Below are 20,368 nucleotides of genomic sequence, written 5' to 3'. Positions count from 1 at the left end.
GTGAAGCTTTACAAAGCAGAGGCAATTAGGTGGTCAGAAGGTGTGCCATCAGGATAAGGGCCTAGGGGTTACAACTCTTAATGACAGGAGACTAGAATGACCACAAATCTCACTGCCTTCAGAAGGAAGTGTAAAACTCACTTTTGATTTAGCTTTTCAACAGCCACAATAAAACCACAAACAGAGAAGAGAGGGGAATGGAGAGGAGAAAGGAAAAATAAATTATTGAAAAGAAAACCTGCCATGGTTGCCTTAGGAAATGATGAGAGGAAATAATTTCACTCTCTGATTATTTTCTCTTTTTAATATACTTGGCTTCTAAGGAAAACGAAGCAGTGCTAGAGCATACACCCTCAGAAGTCTGATACTGCTGTAAAAGGACTGCTTCTTCGGGAGCCTGGGAGCCATTTTCCTGTCACACAATTAAAAAATGCTGCCAAACTAGGTGTATTTTTTAAGTTTTACATGAATCCTCACAAACGGCACTCACTCTTGATTTGCAGTACGTATTCTGAGCTTAATTACACCAGTCATACAAAATCTCTCTTGCTTTTGAGAAAGGCAGTATGGCCCCGTAGAAAGAGCAATAGATGGGGGCTGAGTTCTATTCCCAGCTCTGCCACTACCCTGCTGAGTGACCTCCACCGCTCCATGCCTCAGTTTCCTCCTCTGTAAAATGGGGATAATGTACAGACCTCCTCTGTAATGCACGTTGCTATCTACTGATGAAAAGTGCTATATAAGAGTTATGTATTATTATTTTGTGCCCACTGTTAGCATACATATCTGCCTGTAACTTTCACTGGAGCCTGCCATAGGTTGAAAGTTTCTTGTTTTTCTCCTGATGCCTCATGTCATCTTCTGGGTTACTTTAATATTATGTGATTGAATTATATTTTCCTGAGCTTATTATGATTGACAAAAATGTATATTAGAGTGGCTCTTGGAGGTACTAGTCAAGATAGTGGGTCCCATTGTGCTTTACAATCACATAAGATGACATGTTCCCTGCGCTGAATGAAGGGAACAGTGCTTTATGGCTGGGGGCGGGGGGGAGAGAGGAAAACTGCTGCAAAAGTGGAGGAGGGGTCAGCATGGTCTCTGACTCATCCCCTGGAAATGAAGGGCTTAAAAGGGGCAGCTCTGTGTCTGAAGCCCCCTTTTACACAGAGCAGGCTGAGGCAGTACCCACTCTCCCTTCCCTTGAGGTGGTGAAATACCAGGTTTGGTCAAGACCTGCTGTGGGCATTATGCTAGCTGCCCCTTTTTTAGGAGGCGTGGGAAAGAATTTTCCCTTACCACCATTTTGGCCTAGGTGCAGTTGGGTTTTTTTCCGCCTTCCCCTGCAGCGGGTTCAGAAAGGGCTCCATTCATGCATGGCATGAAGTGGGGTAGGCCATATGTTGCAACTCATTATGTAAGTGTGTGGCAGATGTCCAGTGCAGGTAGTCCATAGGAAAGGCATACAGTGACCGGATAAATGGCTTGAAAAGGATATATAAAGGAAGGGTTTGTTAAAGGAATGAACGGGAGGGGACTGGGGACTCCTATGATTGGTATGGCAAGTGATGCCCTGGATTTGAGGGGTGTGTATACCCCAGAATGTGATCAAGCTAACTGCAACCATATTATGTGCATTCAGCCACCCTGAATTAATGAAATAGAACACCGCCTAGTTAAGGATTAATGTGGAGACAGGCTTTCAGAAACAAGGTCAAAACTAGCTACAGTTTCTGCTCATCCGAATGGGAGGAGGGGACAGACAAGTAAACAACTGAGACTGAAAACCTTGGTAGTTGGAAAACCTTGAGTCTAGACGCCTCTGATATTAAAAGTTTACTGAAAGTTAGAAAAGTGATGATCCAGTAGGGGTCATTATGACCTATGTGTTTTGTAGAAGTTAGTTACAAAAGATTAGCTAATAGAGTGTACTTTGGAGCAGTCCTCTGAAGCCATCTTGAGAGACATTTTTCCTGACACCCTTTCTCCCCTGTGGGTGAACAAGTGGCCACAGCAAACCTGCTGTTAATTACTTAGTACCATTCTAGATGGGAAGTAAATATCTGGGATGTGCTAAGGAGGTTCTCAAACTGGGGATCGTGAGGTTATTACATGGGGGGTTGCGAGCAGTCAGCCTCCACCCCAAACTCCGCTTTGCCTCCAGCATTTGTAATGGTGTTAAATATATAAAAAAGTGTTTTTTAATTTATAAGGGGGGTCGCACTCAGAGGCTTGCTATGTGAAAGGGGTCACCAGTACAAAAGTTTGAGAACCACTGTCTAAACCTATTGCTTATGTTTGTGTGTGCTTAAATCTAATAAACTGCAATTTTAGATATAGCACACTTACTGGCATGAATCTTATCAGATGGAAGTGCCTGCTTCCTTACACCGCCTGGAGTAAAATAGTTAAGTTGCCCCTGTTGAGGGTTCTGAAAATCCCAGATAACACAGGGAGCCAACCCACTTTCTTATAGCCCACCTTAACCCTCCTACGGGGGAGGTTGGATGGTAAGGTCCCAGCAATGGATTGGCTGGGGGCACCTGAATGGAAAAAGAGGGGGTTCTGGGGGAAGCTCCCTGGGTTATTACAGAATAAACATGGGGTTACCTGTACTGTACACTTTTATCTGCCGGGTAGTCCCAGACATGTATTAATAAAGTTACAGCCTGATTAACCCCGTATCAAATGTCTCCTGTCCTTCTTTCAGTATAGCCAGACAACTGTGTAATTCTATGTGCCTTATGAAAAGCTCTCAATATTCCAAGACTTGCAATAAAATCAGAACTGGCAACATGGCATATCTAGAGAAACAAACCAAGTGCTTTACTTAAAACACATACATACTGTCAAGATAGACACCTACAGCCAAGATAATCTAAAAAGAAGTGGCTTTTCAAATCCAGACCTGTGAAAGTATAAGCCATTCTGTTCTATGGGAACCCAGTCCTGTTCTCCGTAAAGTCAATGGCAAAACTCCCGATGATGTCAGCCAAAGTAGGATTGAGCCCTCAACTAAGCAATATAGAAATAGTTTCCTTACTGTCCCCTTCTTTTCTCCCACCCCCTTCTACCCAGACCAAAGTTTCACACCACCTGTTGTTTCCCCATGGGTTGTTATTAGGGCTGGTCAAAAATTGGCTTTCAATGGAAAATTGTGTTTTCAACTTAACAAAATTTTTCATCAGAAGTGTCTGATTTTTGTAGAAAATTTTTATTTTTCATTAAAAAAAAAAAAAAAAGCTTGAAAACCAAAATATTCCTAGCTGGAAATACTCCCAGGATGTCTTTTGGGAATAATGGTTCAGTTGCCTAATGTCTCTATTCTCTTTTATGGGCAAAGCTGTCCAGGCAGACTATATCCCCCATGATTCAGCGTGGCTAGAAACTTCCCTGATAGACTGCTTCTCCTCTTCAAGAGGATAGACCATGGTGCATCATGGGAAATATTGTCCAACCAAGGAGCCCAGCGTATAGAGGAGACTGGGAGCATGAAACACCTGGACTATAACTCCCTTGAAGCACCACAGCTGCATTTCCAAATAGAAATATTTAGATTTTTGGCTGAAACAGTTTGATTTCTGAATTTCCATTCCCCGCCCTTCTCCCAACCCAGCCCCACCAATTTTTTTTTTTTGAATATTCCGGGGCGTGTGTGGCAATTTTCAATTGGCACTCGAGACCTGAACAAAACTGGCTGACATGAATACATTTCCTAAGAGACTAAAAAGAATATTGGAGCTCTCTCCATTTTTCTCTATACTCAGGAAGGTTATGTTACTGATTGTTAACAATTCTATTCAGCTGAAGTACTCAGATACAGAGCTGATGGAGTCCTTATAAAAACTGAGATTGTTCTTAAAGACATTATGGGCACTTTGATTAATAAAATTAAAGGGCTTTTTTGTGAAGAGATTCTAATTACCCATTTCTGCATTTGTTCTCTCTGCCTCCTTAGTCCCAGTTCTTTAAAGGAGCTCTGAGAGTAGAACATTAAAATCTGAAGTCAATTTTCATTATTATAACACATGTAACTGCCATCTGGTCGCTCAATGTGTAATCATATTTACATGCCACTGCCACTGTGGAAAGTAACAAAAACAATGACAATTAACGTTAAATGTTGATATACCAGTATATATTGACTCTAAGATAGGAAAATTTACTTCTTAATTTTTGCACTCCCTATTTATGAAAGAACTGTTACATTTGCAAGAGATTAGTTGCATTAATGTTCTCCCTAATGCAACGGTACTCTTTTTAGCTTGAATGAACTCCACGGTAATCACTGTGACACCTTACAGATACACCCTGTCCTTTTCTGTACTTGCAGAAATGGATAAGAAAAAGCTGCTTGTGGTTCTGATAGAAACAGCACTTTAATCTTGCGGAAGTCCTGATATGCTTAGGGTGTTTTCTGACTACCTTCATACACTTAGAAGTATGTCACGCTATTACAGCTGTGCAGAACTCACCTGTTTCAAGGCGCTGGAGTTTTGGCAACTGTACTGATGGATTTGGTTCACATGGGACCAGGACCCCAGAGTTTACCCTGGTATTTCAGTTGAGCAAATCAGAAATTTTGTTGAAAACAATGGTCCAATGAGAAATGAGGGGTAAAAATTAACTAAAATGCTCAGGAAAAAGTTCCCATTTCCTATCAACTCTCTGGTTTATTTAAGCACCTACATCCCGGGTGAAACCATGAAAGATGACTGAAAATGAAACTGGCATAACGCACCTGGAGTCAAACTTTTCATAGGTCATGGAACACCCACCCCAATGCCCTTATCTGGTGCTCTCTTCTGCAGAAACAGCCAAGTGGCCAGCTAAACCCAATTCTTATGAGGGGGATTCAGGCTAGGCTCTCTGAGGGCATCAGGGTGGATTTAGCTGACCCATTTCCCCATCTGTGAGAAGGGCTGTGAGGAAATGCTCATTCCCCACACCACCACGCGTTCCCAGGATATTTTCTGAGGAGTAGGCAGCTTTGCCTCCCTGTTTTTACATCAGGGAGACCTAGATGGCTCTGCTGGCTTCTGCAGCTGTCTATACAGTGGTATTTAGTGTATTCTGGGGACTATTAGCCCTTTTCTCACTTCGCCTGGCCACCACAAGTCTGTCTTTGCTTCAAGCCTAGAGGACACTCCAAACTCATTTTCGAACTGAAAAACCAAAATGAGATTTTAAACACCTCCCAAATTATGTGGAGGCTGTTTTTTACTTACAATGAGCTATCAAAATGGTCATAGGGTCAGAAGTGGCTGCTAAAAGGACAGCATGTGCCATAGAAGAGAATATAAAAATATTATGCTCTTTCCCTTGCGCTCCCATCCTGCCAACTCATCCCTCCAGTTCAGCTGCTGCATTTTGCAGGCACATCAGGAACTTCAAACTTTTGCTGAATTGGGGATCAGTGTTCATCATCGTTACCTACAAGTTTATTTCACAGTATAAAATAAAATAATGATTGAAAAAGTGCCTATGTAAAATTGGCCATTTCTTGGTCAACAGATCTGCTCCCTTGTATTATGAGTTATAGCTAGTGTACTTATTTTGAACACAGAAGAAATGCTTTAATACTTGTTAGTCATAAGAGCATTGTAGAGCCAATAAAGCTAAGAGTATATGAACTGGCTGCTATTCCACTGACAGAATTATTAACTACATTCCAAATACAGACTTATTACTGGTGATGATGCACAAGTCAGAGAACACACTTGACTTTCAGATCCAAGTAGTTAGAAAAAAATATTTGACTGTTAAAACACTGAGCAAATTCAATATGGAAATCATTGAAAAACACAGAATCCCACAAAACAGTTTATTCCAGAGTGACTTTCTGAGTATAACTACATTTAACTGGAAGCCTAGTCTGCATAGAAACATGGCTGTGACACTCTGTACCTCAAAATAGCACCTTTTTGGTTGAAATGCTTGGGGAAGCTCAGCTCAGATTACAAAGGCTGGTGCATGTCCACTCTCCTTTGACAAAGTGGCAAACTAATGAGCTTGCATGGTCCAAAGGAGTCTTGAGCAGTGTAAAACAGAATATTTCTAGACTGCAAGGTGAGGGGCTGGTTTGATTGGCTGATGCCTCTCTCTGTATGATTCATGAGTGGCTTTGAGCGCGTTCATGCAATTTCACTGAGTGTGAGTCTCCACACGCTGATGGCTGAGTGATCACAGCACCTGGAAGGGTTTGTCAATGGCACAGCAGTGTGAGAGACAGCCCAGGCTGGAGAATTAAGGGGGCATAAAAGTCCCACGGTTCCAGGTTGTACCACTTAGCATAACTCTGATAAAGTTAGTGATAAATCTGGCCTACTAATGGATAAATTAGGAATAATGTTTTCAATAATATCTAGATACAGACATGAAATCCACCAAAAACAGACAACCATATGACCAGTGGCTTTCCACTGAAAGTATGGCTCTTGCAGTCAGTTAACCCACTTTGGAAAAAAAATTTTCAAGATGTTTTCATAGGTTTTTTCCCCTTTCCTCCATACTCCCTCCCTGACAAGTTTAAAGAGCTACTCAGATGGACAAAAGCACATTAATACTTGGTGTTCATAAAGCATTATACAAACTAACTGGCTAATCCTCACAATCTGAGGTAGTCAACTTTTACTGTCCTCATTTTATAGGTGGGGAAATTGAGACAAAGAGACCTAGTCAAGACACGAACTGCTGTCAGCAGCAGAATGGAGAACAAACCAATCCAGTCTAACTGGATGGCACTGTCCCAGGAACCATGCAAAGTCAGCTGTGTCACAGCTTCTCATGAACTTTTGTGAAGTGGTTTCTACATGGATATTTTTGCTTGGTTTAATATCATATGTCCCATTCTGTTTTGTGTCGTGCCTACTGTGCTTTTACATGATTTTTTAGCATTGTATATCCCATGGAACATTTTTGGACCTCCCAAAATCCAATTTGCCTGTTGTGTTAACAAGTATTTGCAGTTTGCTTTTATTTACTTGATCGAATGCTAAATGGTCTCCTTTAGTACAGCTTGATGTATAACCATCAGTTTCCATTTCTATTATTATGCAGTTTCTGCAGCGCTTTGTATCTGTCACTACCTTTCTGCGGTTAAGGTGTGCCAATAATTGTCCTCTTCTTATTATCTCTAATGATCCCCTATGACATTCTAGCAAGAAACGCCACCTCTAAGATGTTCGCATTGTTTATGGACAGAATTTAAAGTCCTTTGCTAGCTAATCAAATGTTTCATCTGTTTGGTTGCAAGCACTGAATACATGATGCTCCAGTAATATAGTTTTCCTCAGAGTACAATAATCCCCATACATTCTCATATGAATGTCAATTTGGTTCACTTCCCAGTTTTAAAAACACAAGTACCTTTATATCTCCTGGGTATGTTCTCCTGAATAGCAGAATTAAGTACTGCAGCTTTTCCAACATTATCTCTTTGCAGCATTCAGATAGCTTCAACTATTTTTGGTCTTTTCTAGTTTTTTTAAATATAAATATTGTTCCAGTCAACATTTATATGAAGAAGCAAAGAGCAATTTCTGAAGAAGTAGAAGATAATTTCTGGTAAAATCCTTAGTTTCACTCCAGTCAGCACCATAAGCACAGAGCTTTCCTGTTTTTATTTATCTGCTTCTGATCCAACCTCAGTGTGAGAAGGAATGTCACCACCAACCAAGAGGTAAATGCAGCAACTGCTGGCCACTACTGATTGGCAGCCTCACAACAGCTGGGAGAATAAAAGAGCAGAGAAGCAGTGGGGTGGAATGGCTGCTAGAGGAACAAGCAGGCCAGAGAAAGAAGGTCCTGCCCAACAAGCTGGTGAGAAGCTGCCCCAGAGTGACAACAACCCAAAGAACGGATGCCCAGAGCCACAGGCTGGAGACGCCTACAGAACCAAAGGCAGTAGGAGAGAACTCAGGGTATAGCAGGAGAATTGTGGAGGACTGATTCTGCCTGGCTTAAGAGGCCTGAGCTGGAACCCAGTGGCGTGGGTGGGCCTGGGTTCCCCTACCTGCCTCTAAAAGGCCTTAAGAGCAAAAGGGGTTCCAGGCCCCTTGAGGGCAAGGGGGATATAATCCCTGGCAACATAAGGGGAAACCTGTACACCCCAGTGAGACAGATATTAATGTCCTTGGCTCCAGAACAGGACTATAAACACGCAAGAAAGGGGGATTGACATCCCCTCTGATCTGCGCAGACACTGCAGTGCCCTATCTGACCAAAGGAGGATGCTGACACACTGGGGTACCAGCCTACAAGACAAGTTATTCACCATTCTATATGGCTTGGGCAGGGGGAAACGAAAGGGCCATGTTCTGCTCTCTTACGCTACACATTTTTTCATTTTGGTCATTTATTGGTTTTACCCACAGATGTGTGGTAAAACTGCCGGGGACGGGGAGGAAATGACTCCATACTCTTCTCTGTTTCAAAAGATAGATCTTGTTATACACTTTTTTCCACTTACATTTTATTTGGTAAAATGCGTTCATGATTTCACAAAGAGATTATTGGCAAGTACAAATAAAAGGAAAAAATGTTGTTCCCAATCACAGGCCTCTGCTTAATATGCTGTTGGAGACATTAATGGCTCTAGTGGATGGGACCATTACCCATCATCAGGTCCATCCTGTTTTAATGAAAGGGCATTGGTACGCATACACAAAGGCATACATATCACGGCATCCTTGAAACTATTAGTAACTACCCAACAAAAGCAGTAATTATGATAACTTCTTATACACAGTGTTATAAGAGCGCAGGAATCTTAAAAATCTGAAAGTTTTGCACCTTCGATTTCTCTCTCAGATAGGAGGTAGGATGTTTGGGCTGCATCCTTACTTCAGGTGATTTATGTGGCCTTTAACCTTCAGCTGCACTCTTAACAAGTATGCATAGGGATGTGCATAGTGGTATTCAGTATCCTAAGGTCGTATGTTAATAAAATTCTCACAAAATTACATTAATGAATACTTGTTAAAATAAGGTTGTCATCTTTCCAAACGTTAAACAAGCACATGATTCCATCTCCAGAGACTCAAGTTCGAGTACTAGTTATTTTACTAGTAAAAGTGAGTTTGTTGTTGTTATCCTACTCCTTCATTTATGCATGTCACAAAATTGGATAAGTCTCTACTCAGGGGAATCCAGAACTGAGAAAAATTTTGTCTGATTAATATTGTTCCTAAGATGCTCTGAAAATGTTTTAGATCTTGTTGCTTCAGAGCCTGGTCTGAACGAACACTGAAACCCCATCTTCTTCCTCCTCTTGCAAATATAATATTCCCTTGAATTCTCCTACACAGGGGAGAGAGGAAGATAGTAAGAAATAGGACAATAAGAGAATGATAAATCTTGTTTGGGGAAATTTCTCTATCTGGTTTCATACCCAGATTTCATACACCAGATAGAAAACGTGGTGGTGTAGGGTAGCAGCCCCATGACAAGTACATTATACAACTTATTTTGCAATCAAGGATAAATTTGAGAGCACAAAAACACAAAAAAGTGACTCACTGTTCATAAACACTTTCAGTTCCCTTTTCGAACTGCTGTGTTCTGAATCAGTGACCTCAGTGCAGTACAGAAAGATTCCTAACAAAATATTTTAAAATGCCATTTCAAATAAAATATGCCTAGTATACATTTATACCTGATGCTTAGAAACCATTGTTATAGATGCCTTAGAGACATCTTAAAAAGCTCTACATGCCCCCTTTTCCCCCACCCCAAATATCTTCCCTGGACAAGATTCAGGTTTCCTTCACCATCCTCTCTGCTCTGCCCATGTTCCCGGTCTTGTCTGCCCATTTGTCAGCTTCTCTCATTGGTGATTTCTACTAGGCAGCCCCCTGTGCATGGTATGATCTTCCCAAGCTTAACCATAAAGGTTCTTTTCACATTTAAGACCCTCTTAAAGATCCACTTCTGCTATGATGTATACAGCGAATCAAGTTGATTGGCATATAAACTGCCCCTCCCCTCTCTGTGTATTTGTATCTGTCTGGAGACTGGGAGTTCCTTGGAGCAAGTATCCGTCCCTTCTTGAATGTCTGGAAAGCACCTAGCACATGGTAAGTGATACCACAAACAAATCACTAATAATACATGGACATAGCAGAAGCTTCTGTGGGCCAGATTCCAATCTCACTTACACCAGTGTAAATCTAGAGTAGCAATTCCACTGATATCAACTTGACCATGTCTCTGTCTTAAAATGTATGAAATTTCTTTGGATTAATAATCTTCTCTTATTTTTAAAAAAGAAATAGCTCTATATCTAATAGAATGGTATGTGATATGTACATAGGTGTTTTCTAACCAGTGTATTTCTATCTTACACATGGAACTATCACATGGCAACATTACAATGAAAAAAAAACCTTAATTGGAAGTAGTCATTGCTGAATATAAAAATTCAACAGCAGGAATGTTTTTGAGCAACAAAAGTTTCATATATGCTCAATTTGCTCAGTGAATGATCAGAAAGCAGCTTCTCCTTTTACAATACAATCTCTTCCCTGTACTGACATTTTCATATACTATACAACAAAGTGGACACTACTATGCCTTATATAGATATCCCTTATAGGGATCCCACACTAACATATCTGAACATTAAAACGAAAATGTTCAAACTTGGGGGCTGAAAATTAGTCATTAGTGCCTCAGAATGTGCAACACCCATTGACTTCCCAGAGGCACCTCTTTCAATCAAGACATTGATTTGGAAACAGGAGTCTAAATGTGGCTATAAGTGCCTAAGGGACCCAAATCTGAACCTTTTTCGCCAAAGGATCCAGTCACAACTGATCCTGTCTGTACTTGCAAAGTACAAATGAAAAGTCTGAATTTGCACCCTTACTTGCAGCAGCAGCAGACCTGTTACTTACAGACTTGTTTCCTAAACTCTTCAGCTGAGCTTACAGTTTTAAAAGCCTCATACTATAACCCATGTATTTAAATGAACCAATACAATGGTTCCTCAAACACTTTTGAGAAATGTATTGCAATGACAAAGCTGAGGTTAGAAACTACATTCCATATATCAGCCTGAGTAATGCAACTGCCAGAAACAGAAGACAACCCCTGAATCTTTGGGGAAATCTTTTTCCTCTTACAAAACTAAAAATTCCTTCAATTTTGAAATATTATGGCAGTTTCATGATGGGGACTACTATTTATTTGGAGCTCAGTCCACCAACACCAGAGCAAAAGATCAAGCAGCACTGCAAGAATGAACCATCATTCCTACACCAAGCATACTAGTGATAACCTTTTGAATCATGATGTGCCAGATGGCTGTTTCCTAATGACATGTTGCTGCTATGAAAATTTGTGAAGGAAAAAAAAAATTGAAATATCTATGCATTGTTGACTTTATGCTTATATTTGGTATTAAATCCTTTTTACACTCAAACAGCTCCTACTCTACTTCTTAATGTGAGCTCATTAGATAACACAGACAAACATATTAAGAAATGGTCATATTCAGCTAACCATTTATACAATCAGAAACTACAGGAACTGTTAGTAAGATTGTGTCATATCACATTGTTGTGGTGATAGCAATGCAATCAATTGAACAGCCATATAATAAGCTGCATGTAACATGGCCCTCTCACCACCAGCACTCCACCCATTAATCCATCTTCCTTGGGGTATGGATTCATTTGCTACAAATCTCCAAACAGCAGCTTCTTTCCCCTAACAAACCAAAATTTACCCCTTTAAAATGCAGTGCACCATGGGGAAATATTCAGTACTGGCCCATGACAGGTTTACTGTCACGTAATTCATGCCTAATGGGAGCTAGAAACACAAGCTCTGTGTGGTTGGGGCAAATCCCAGTTTCCTCTACTCACTCTCCTTAACCAGTAGGTTTTGAGATACTGGGGTTTTAAGTCGTGACCTTTTTTATGTCTAGAAAAGATACTTAAGATCATTTTTAGAGGTTTTTAAAATGTATTTGTTATAATTTTCCTCTCCCTTCAAGTCCAGTACTTCTGGATCACCTAGCTTCACAGGAGACATGCCAAAATAGCCCCACAAGAATTTTTGTATATTCTCTGAAACAGCTTTTTCCTGCGTGGCTTACGCAGAACACATGACAGTGTGATGTGGTATAAAGGTTATACTAGCATGTTATTGAGATGACTACCATTACTGATGTGTGTAATGTGACACTCCCAAACTCATGCTGGTGCACCTTTATAGCACGCCACCATGTATGCTATCATTACCTGGGGGTAAACCATTTATGTGTGATCTAGCCTAGAGTGTAGTGTTGTACAGCCAGTGGAGCAGCCCAAGGCGGAGCTTGTTGTTTAGACCTGGCTCTGGGCGGTAGTAATTGTTGTTAGGCTCCCACCCACTCCATGCCCTCTCCTGACCTTCCCACCTACCTGTACAATGGGGGGTACATAGCAGCTCTGCAAAGTTTGCTTCACTCTCATGCACAGAAAGTGGTCGTAGGGTGCATCAGTCCAAGAAAGTAAGGTCACCTACTGCCCCTTCTCCTGCCTTGCATTAGCACACAGGACAGGCCATGTTCTGGCCCTTAGATTGTAAACTCTTTGGGGCAGGGACTATCTTTTTGTGATTTGTGAATAGCACCTAACACAATGAAGCCCTGATCATTGATTTGGGCGTCTGGCGCAGCCATAATACAAATAGTAGTAAATCTCTCAGATAAGTTTAGGTAGCATTGTATTCTATTCAGTGCTCCGTTGTGCTTTAGGTCGCTTGTTTGTATCTATGTTTCTCACATACTTGTTTGGCTTTTTTGTTTCTCTTTTTAAAAGGACTGAGGATTCATGAGTGTGAATTAGAGCTGGTCAAAGTTTAAACTAACATTTCTTTTGGTTGGCGGGGGGAAAAAAGGCCCAGTGAAAATGTTCATGAAAGATTTTTAGGAGATTTTAAATATTCTTTTTTTTCTTTTTTTACTGAAACTCAAAAATGAAAAATTGGGGTGAGTTTGCTTTTCCCCTTCTTCCAATTCTCCCTTCCCCCTTTTTCAGCAGCAAAATGGAAAAAGAGTCACAAAGAGGAGGCCGCAGTTCCTGGAGCGAGAGGGACTGCAGGATGAGAGGGTGGTGGGAGAGACTGCCGGAGGAGTGCGCAGCACCTGCCCAGAGCTAATTCCCAGGACAGCCAGGAGGAGGCATCACTTGTGGTGAGTGACCCCTGTGACACCTGGGCCTGGCCCCATCCATCCCCCTGCACCCCAGGTTTGCTCCACTGTGACAGGAAGGGGGAGCACTGGTTTCCATCTGCATGCTCACCTGCTCACACCAGTGAAGACATTTTACTTTTTCAAAAGGTATAATACCTTCAGCCATTGTGAGGGGCACGGGTGGCTCAGCTTTTGACAAGGCATAATTAAGTTCTTTCTGTCTGATTATAACATGCCTGCACTTTTTTTTTAACCTGGTTGGGGATAATTAAATTAGTGACATAAATATAATCCTAATTATCAAATTTAATCTTTAAACACATATTGAGACTAGACCATTACTAACTTGTTCTCACGTCCAACCCTAAATAACAGAAGTTTCTGCTGAAGGGGAAAGCAGGTCTCTACAAAACAAAGATTAAAAGGGCAGACGTGCCAGTGTACAAATCATTACTGTTCTGCAAATCAGCAGGGATTCATATACATATGAGACAGCTCTCAGATCAAACACCAAAATGATTTAATCTTTACAATTGCGGAGGAAATAATAAAAGTGAGTGGTGCTGGATTATGAAAAGATTTAAGGCTAAACATTAATTCATACCGTGAGAAGAAGAAAAATCTTTCCAACCTTCATTCGCTAGTTCTTGATTTCAACCAGGACAGAAATAATAGGAGATGAACCCATGCCTATGATTATTCTCCTCCCAGAGGACAGAACTGACACTGCTTGTCTAATAACCCTTACCAACAAAATAATGCTGTCTTGAGAAGAACTATTTGCCCCACTATCCTATTTAGAGACAAAGTCCTAGGATAACTGTTAACAGAAATATGAGAAAGTAATTATTTGGAGAAGACAAAGGTCAAATACCTAAATGTTGTTTGTTTTGTTACTGAAAGACAGAATGAGAACAGGTGACAACTTTGAGTGACCACTGCATTTCAAGGAAATAAAGGACAATTTTATTAATAATTCAAGACTAAATTTATTAAGAGACTAACACCCATGATATTTTATTAGTTGTACAAAATTATGCACAACAACAAAGTCTACACAGCACCTTAGTATTGTATGATTTTTTGCATGATTATCACTGAAATATGGGATGATGAGCACCATCTATTAATTTGATATGGGATTTGGGACATTAGGCAACAAGTGAGGATTATTTATTTCTTAAAAGACAGGTGCTCACTCTAGTGCCCTGTTGATTCTTCTCTCTGGGTGCATCTGTATATACGGCTGTGCTCATCCTGTGCTCATTATTCTTGCAACAACTCCCACCGAAGTCAATGAGAGCCTTCTCTAGGAAAGGAGTACAGGAACAGACCCATAACTGGAAAAGTACTTTGGGATTAAATGTAACATACTATATTAGATACAGTACGCCCACTTCTTCTCAAAGACATGATACAGCTTGAACGTGATTTTTTTTCTTTAGTGCTGTGATTTCATTATAGCAAATCATTCAACATAAAGTATATTAGATCCTATTGCTTAAGAAGAGACTCTGAAACATTGTTGATTTTTTAACTGTTTCTAAATTAAAGGTTAATATTCTGACCCTATTTTATAGGTAAGTGTTTAAGGCCAAGGTCACACATTGTGTGTACTCTCTTGCCTATAAGATAGGAATCAGTTTAATAGCCTCCATGCATATGTTTAGAAAGTATTGCACAATCTGTCAGTTAATCGTCCTCCAAGGAGAAACTTACAGATAAACTTTTGCTTAAAAGGAAAGTCTTAAGGCTTATGTGTTAAGCATAACAGACCCCTGATGATTTAAGGAACTGCACTAGTTCTTTTTATCTTTTCACAGAGCTTTTATAAGAGGGATTTTTTTTTTCCCTCCTGGAATCAGTGGTATAATTCCCATTGATTTCAATGGGAGTAGGGTTAGGTCAATGCTGAGCACTTTGGCAAATCTCACCTTTTATTTTAGGCTGAGCAGATCTGTGTTTTATACCCACCATTAATTTATTTCCAATAACCATGAGAACCATTATGCATTTAGGGCCACAATCACTCAACCCAGCATCCAGGGCGAGTAGTGGAGCTGTGAGATGGATGTCTGTATAGAGACTGGGGGAGGGACCCTACTCATCCCAGGTCGCAGTGTGACAGCCGAGCTTCTCAGTGCAAACCACCAAACAACTGCAACAGGCAGCCGAAACTGAACTGAAAATTATAATGGGGGCTTTGCTTGATTTGAAATATGTAAAGAAGTAAGATACTCCCCCAAAAAACATCAGCCCTAATTCACATATAGTCTGTAGAAAGATTCCAAAAAAGCATAGGCTTAAAAATTGCACAAAGTGATGAACTTAGATATACATAAAGAAATGACATCTCTAAGTGCAAGAAAGTTTGGGCTTCCCTACTTTAGAGAGAGGTTCTGCAGAACTGAGAGATCAAAATAGGATTCCTCTTGTAGCTACCTTGTAGATGTCTTTGTTGGGAAGATCCTGAGGCTAGCCGTAGAAGCCACCCTGCCTCAGATCAAGCGAGCCTTGATATGGCCTTCTAACTTTTAGGCCAGTCACACCATAGCAATGCAAGCTACAATCAGAGAGCATTTCAGCATGGTCCACTTAGTGACAGCATCATCTAAGGAACTGATGTCAATTGAAAACAAAAAGTTGGAAGGACTTTGAATGCTTTAGTTCACGCCAAGTAGAACTCCAGGGCATTTATCCTCTTGCATTATGAGAAAGGCTTTCGGATGGGTATACTGGGGGGGGGGGGGGAAGAGGGGGGAAATGTTGTCAAGACAAGCTCATTAAGGTGAGATAAGGACACTGTCCACCTTGGAGAGGAATCTTGGATAACTCCAAAGGACCACTTTGTAAAATCTGGTATAACATGGATCAATCCCTAACGCTTGAAGCCCGCTCATTTTGTAAACGGATATGTCATTCTGGGATGTATTCACAGGAGTTTCATAACACACTGGAGGTAATTGTTTGGGGGTACACAGCACTGGTGAGGCTTCGGCTGGAGTACCATCCAGCTTGGGCACCACACTTAAAGAAAGATGTGAACAAATTGGAAAGAGTCCAGAGGAGAGCAATAAAAATGATGAGGTATAGAAAACATTACCTATGAGGAAAGATTGAAAAAAATGGGCATGTTTAATCTAAAGAAGAGAAGGCTCGGGAGGCCCTCATAACAGTCTTCATATACGTTAAGGGCAGTTATAAAGAATGGTGATGAACTGTTTTCCATGCCCACTGAGGGTAGGTCAGGAAGCAACAGGCTTAGTTTGCAGCAAGGGAGAATTAGGTTAGATATTAGGAAAAACTTTCAAACTCTAAGGATATTTAAGCACCGGAACCTGTCAAGTGCGGAGTCTGTGGAATCCCCATCATTTAAAGACAGGTTAGACAAATACCAGTCAGGGATGATCTAGGTCTACTTGATTCCTGCCTGGCATGGGGAGAAGGACTAGGTCATCCAAGGAAAACACAAGCAATACTATCCTGTGCAGATAGCCATGACTAAGCATTTCACAAAAGCTTGTGGCACCAGTGCCAACCCAAAAGGCAAAACACTGAATTGGCAGTGCTGTTCCTCTACAACAAATAAGGTATTTCTAGTACTTGGGGAGTATTCCTATGTGCATGTAAGCTTCTACAAGGTCCAAAGTTCATAGTCCTTTGCCATCCTCTAGAAATGGTATGATGATTCCCCCGGTGACTATCCTGAACTCTTTTATTGACCACATATGCATTGCACCCTACTGTCTTATTCATCATCAGGAACGACTAGAAATAATTTTTCCCACTCTTTCACCTCTTGCTCAATTACTTTCTTTACCAGAAGGGATGAGTTTTCCTGCAGCAGACATGGAGAAGCCCAACAACATTCATTCGGCTAAGGGAGGGACAATCTGAAGGTTAGTTTGAAAAACTTTGTATGCTCCGGACCCGTGTTTACAGATGAGATGGAGCCCTCCATGACACAAAGCTTCTAGTTGTGGCCCCAGTAGGGAGATCCTGACAGGTTACTGAAAACTGCTGGTTGGCTAAATGCTCTGGAGCCTTTTAAACACTCAAAAAAATTACATCCTGAAAGGCGGGGAGGGAGGGACAGGCAAAGTAGAGATATCTGAATGCCAGCTAGATTGGGCAATTCAGGTCACCCTGCCACAGACTAACATACAATTTAGGGTTATCATACATTCCATTTTATGCTCAATATTTATTTTTCCCTGGAAACATTATAAAATATCTAACACCCATAGTCTATTGTAACAAAATCTATTAAGACTTGATTTTGTGGCATATATATATATATATATATATATATATATATATATATATATACACACACGCCAAAGTTTTCCAAAATGGATACCTAAAGTAGAATCCTAATTCCCTTTTTAGACCCTGATTCTGCAATGTGGGTGCAGAGATTTATTCACAGAGAGCTCATTGAAAGACCAGATCTATGGACACTTAAAAGGCTTGATTTTCAAAAGTACTGAAGTTAATAGGAGCTACTGGGTTCTCAGCACTTTTGACAATCAGGTCACATGTTTCAGTGTCAATAGGGATTTAGAATCCTAACTTTAAGCACCTATTTTTAAAATTTTGGCCCAGGTTTATTTGTCACACACAAACCTCTTTTCAAACTTTCACAAATATGAATAACTGATGTCAGAAATGCTACGTCTTCAAATTAAAATTCTATAAATCTTTGTTTCTTTAAAGAAAAAATCCTCAAACATCTCAAACTATACCTTGCTCTCTTTCACCCTTTTCCTCGTTTTGGCCTTTTGATGTAAATTTTAAAGGCCAGTGTTACACATTAAACCATTAGTGATTGAACACAGATCCTATAATCTATTACAAGAAACATTTATTACAAGAAGTAATAAAAGAGAGTGACAAGATAAAAATATTCTTAGTAAAACAAGCATATTGACTTGATCACAAATCTAGGATTGGATCTGTGGGTATTTTGCTCCCTGTTTCAGAGTAGCAGCCGTGTTAGTCTGTATCCGCAAAAAGAAAAAGAGTACTTATGGCACCTTAGCGACTACTCCTTTACTTTTTGCTCCCTGTGTTATTTTAACTTTTCCAAAAGTCTTGTAGCCACGGCAGCCATGGGCATGGATCTTAAACATATAACAATACATCATTATTCTTATTGCCAATATAATATCGGCTTGGGTATGGGAAAGCAAAGTTTGACTTTGAAAAATAAAAATCTATACAAAGAGAAATGTCACTCAGAGAAATGTTGAGATTAAAATCCTTACCCGCCTAAATGCTGTGAATTCTACTGTTCTTTTTAAAGCTATTGCTGTATGTTGTCATTATTTCCCTGTGAAGATGTGTCATTTTACACCAATACAAATACAATTTTAAAATGTTATAAATATATAAAAAGGAATGTCCTTTACTTATGTCACTATTGAGACCAATGAAGATAATTTAAACCCGGTTTAAAGGTGACCTGAAAAGGTGGGAAAACGAGCAGGGCTTGTGTCCTTTTATTTGCTGCTTTTAGCCATATACAATATTGCTTTTTATTTTTAAATGGGCTTTCCCCCTGGCTTTTTACATTAGAAATTCAAGTCCTGCCTAGGAAGGTGAACCAGTCTGGTGACATCCAAAGGACGAAGGAAGGGAAAGGTGAGCAAGGGACAAGGGAGAGAATATTTTTTGCCAGACTAATTAGAGCGCTTGGTCTCAAACGCTACGGACCGGGCCTGACCCTTTCAGCAGCAAACACCCAACCTTTGCGGGGGTAAACTCTGTGCTGTCTAGCTCTGGGGCGTGCTGAAAGGATGTTCCGAGTGTTTGGGGTCCTCTCCTGCAAGGAGCCTGCACTTACACTCCAACCACGCCACTTGCCAGCGCTTCTTCAAACTTCTGCGAAGGAGGGAAACTTGGTGTGTTACTTTCGGTTTAGCTGCGGCGCGTCAAGCCCGAGGGACTGTGCCGAGTAGGGGGAGGCCAGGGCAGAAGTTGTATAAGCAGCTGCCTGTCCCAGGCCCTCTCAGTGAACGAGCCGAGCCCACAGCCCCTTCCCTGGCCGCAGGGGGCCACCCCCCAGGCACCTTCACTCCAGATCGGGTTACCTCCGAGCCTGCGGAACTCGCTTTCCCGCATCCCCTGCATGCTGCCCCCGCTGTAGCCGTAGCCGGCCCCGGGGGGACACATGCGCTGGAAGGACTGGAAGGACAGCAGCTCTCCCCATGGCGGCGGCGCCGCCTCCTGCTGCTGCAGCTCGGCCCTGCTCTGCGGCTTCCCTGCCATGATGCAAGCCCTGAGCTGGCGCAAACTTTCCTGGGCGAACCCCTCCCAGCAGAGCACGGACGCTCAGCTGGGGCAGGCGGAGATCCGGCGAGCTCCTCCCGCCGCCCTCCCCCAGCAAAGGGCGCGCCACCCAGCGCCTGCCTCCGCTCTCAAGCCCTGTTCCTACCGCTGGCTTCATCCCTGCGCCGCGCGCTCACAGCCCTCGTCCCGCTGCCGGAGGAGGGGAAGCACCTGTTCTAGGTTGTTGAGCGAAGCCCCGGCGTGAACGAACCCAATGGTGTCATCATTAATAATAATCATTCATGATTGTACTGTATTTCCCAGATTCAGGATTGGCTTGGATCTGAGGTTGGATGTTCCCTGTGCCATTGTGACATTCCTCTAGGGCCTGTGGCGGAGGTATTCTGGAAAGAAAAGAAAAGAAGAGGATTGTCTTTTCTTTTCTTTTCTTTTCTTTTCCAGGTGCCTGTTCATTGCACTACCAGACCCACATGAACGGGGGTGAGAGGAAGCGAGTTAAAGGCTGACCTTGCAAACCCACCAGCAGCCAGCAACTCTCCCCCCCCCCCCCCCCGGCCCTGGGCAATAACTGTAAAGTGACCTCAGAGAAGTTGGTGGTGGTGACGTTGGATTAAGGGGGGCAGGTGGGGAAGAAGATAGATCAGGAGGGAATTTCTTTGGCAGGAAGGAAGCAGAGAGAGCAGGGGGAGGGCAGGAGGTTCTTCCAGAGAAGAAACATAATGTAACCACCAAAATAAAGTGGTGATGGGGGAAGTAATGGAGTAGTTCTCTATCCTAAAGTTGGGAAACAAAGAGTTGGCTCCACAGATGAGCTCACTTACCCGCCTCATGAAAGCTCCTAAGTAGCACCATGTCCACTGTGTAAGCTCAAAACTTCTGTCTTTCACCAACAGAAGT

At 41.6% G+C, this 20,368-nt stretch overlaps 1 protein-coding gene across 1 annotated transcript in view; it reads right to left on the bottom strand.

Moving 5' to 3' along the window:
• The window catches only part of MOCOS (molybdenum cofactor sulfurase), a 406,588-nt gene extending 387,053 nt beyond the window's left edge, over positions 1 to 19,535 (bottom strand). The window contains exon 1 of the mRNA XM_074945194.1: positions 19,273 to 19,535. Within this exon, the coding sequence (XP_074801295.1) occupies positions 19,273 to 19,450 (178 nt within the window). The 5' untranslated portion in view covers positions 19,451 to 19,535. The remainder of the gene's footprint in view (positions 1 to 19,272) is intronic.
• Between the last annotated feature and the right edge of the window lie 833 nt (positions 19,536 to 20,368).

This window comes from Natator depressus, chromosome 2 (genome assembly GCF_965152275.1).
Source record: "Natator depressus isolate rNatDep1 chromosome 2, rNatDep2.hap1, whole genome shotgun sequence".
Lineage (NCBI taxonomy): Eukaryota > Metazoa > Chordata > Testudines > Cheloniidae > Natator > Natator depressus.
The sequence above is the reverse complement of the archived record's forward strand: the minus strand, read 5'-3'. Positions and strand labels throughout refer to the sequence as shown.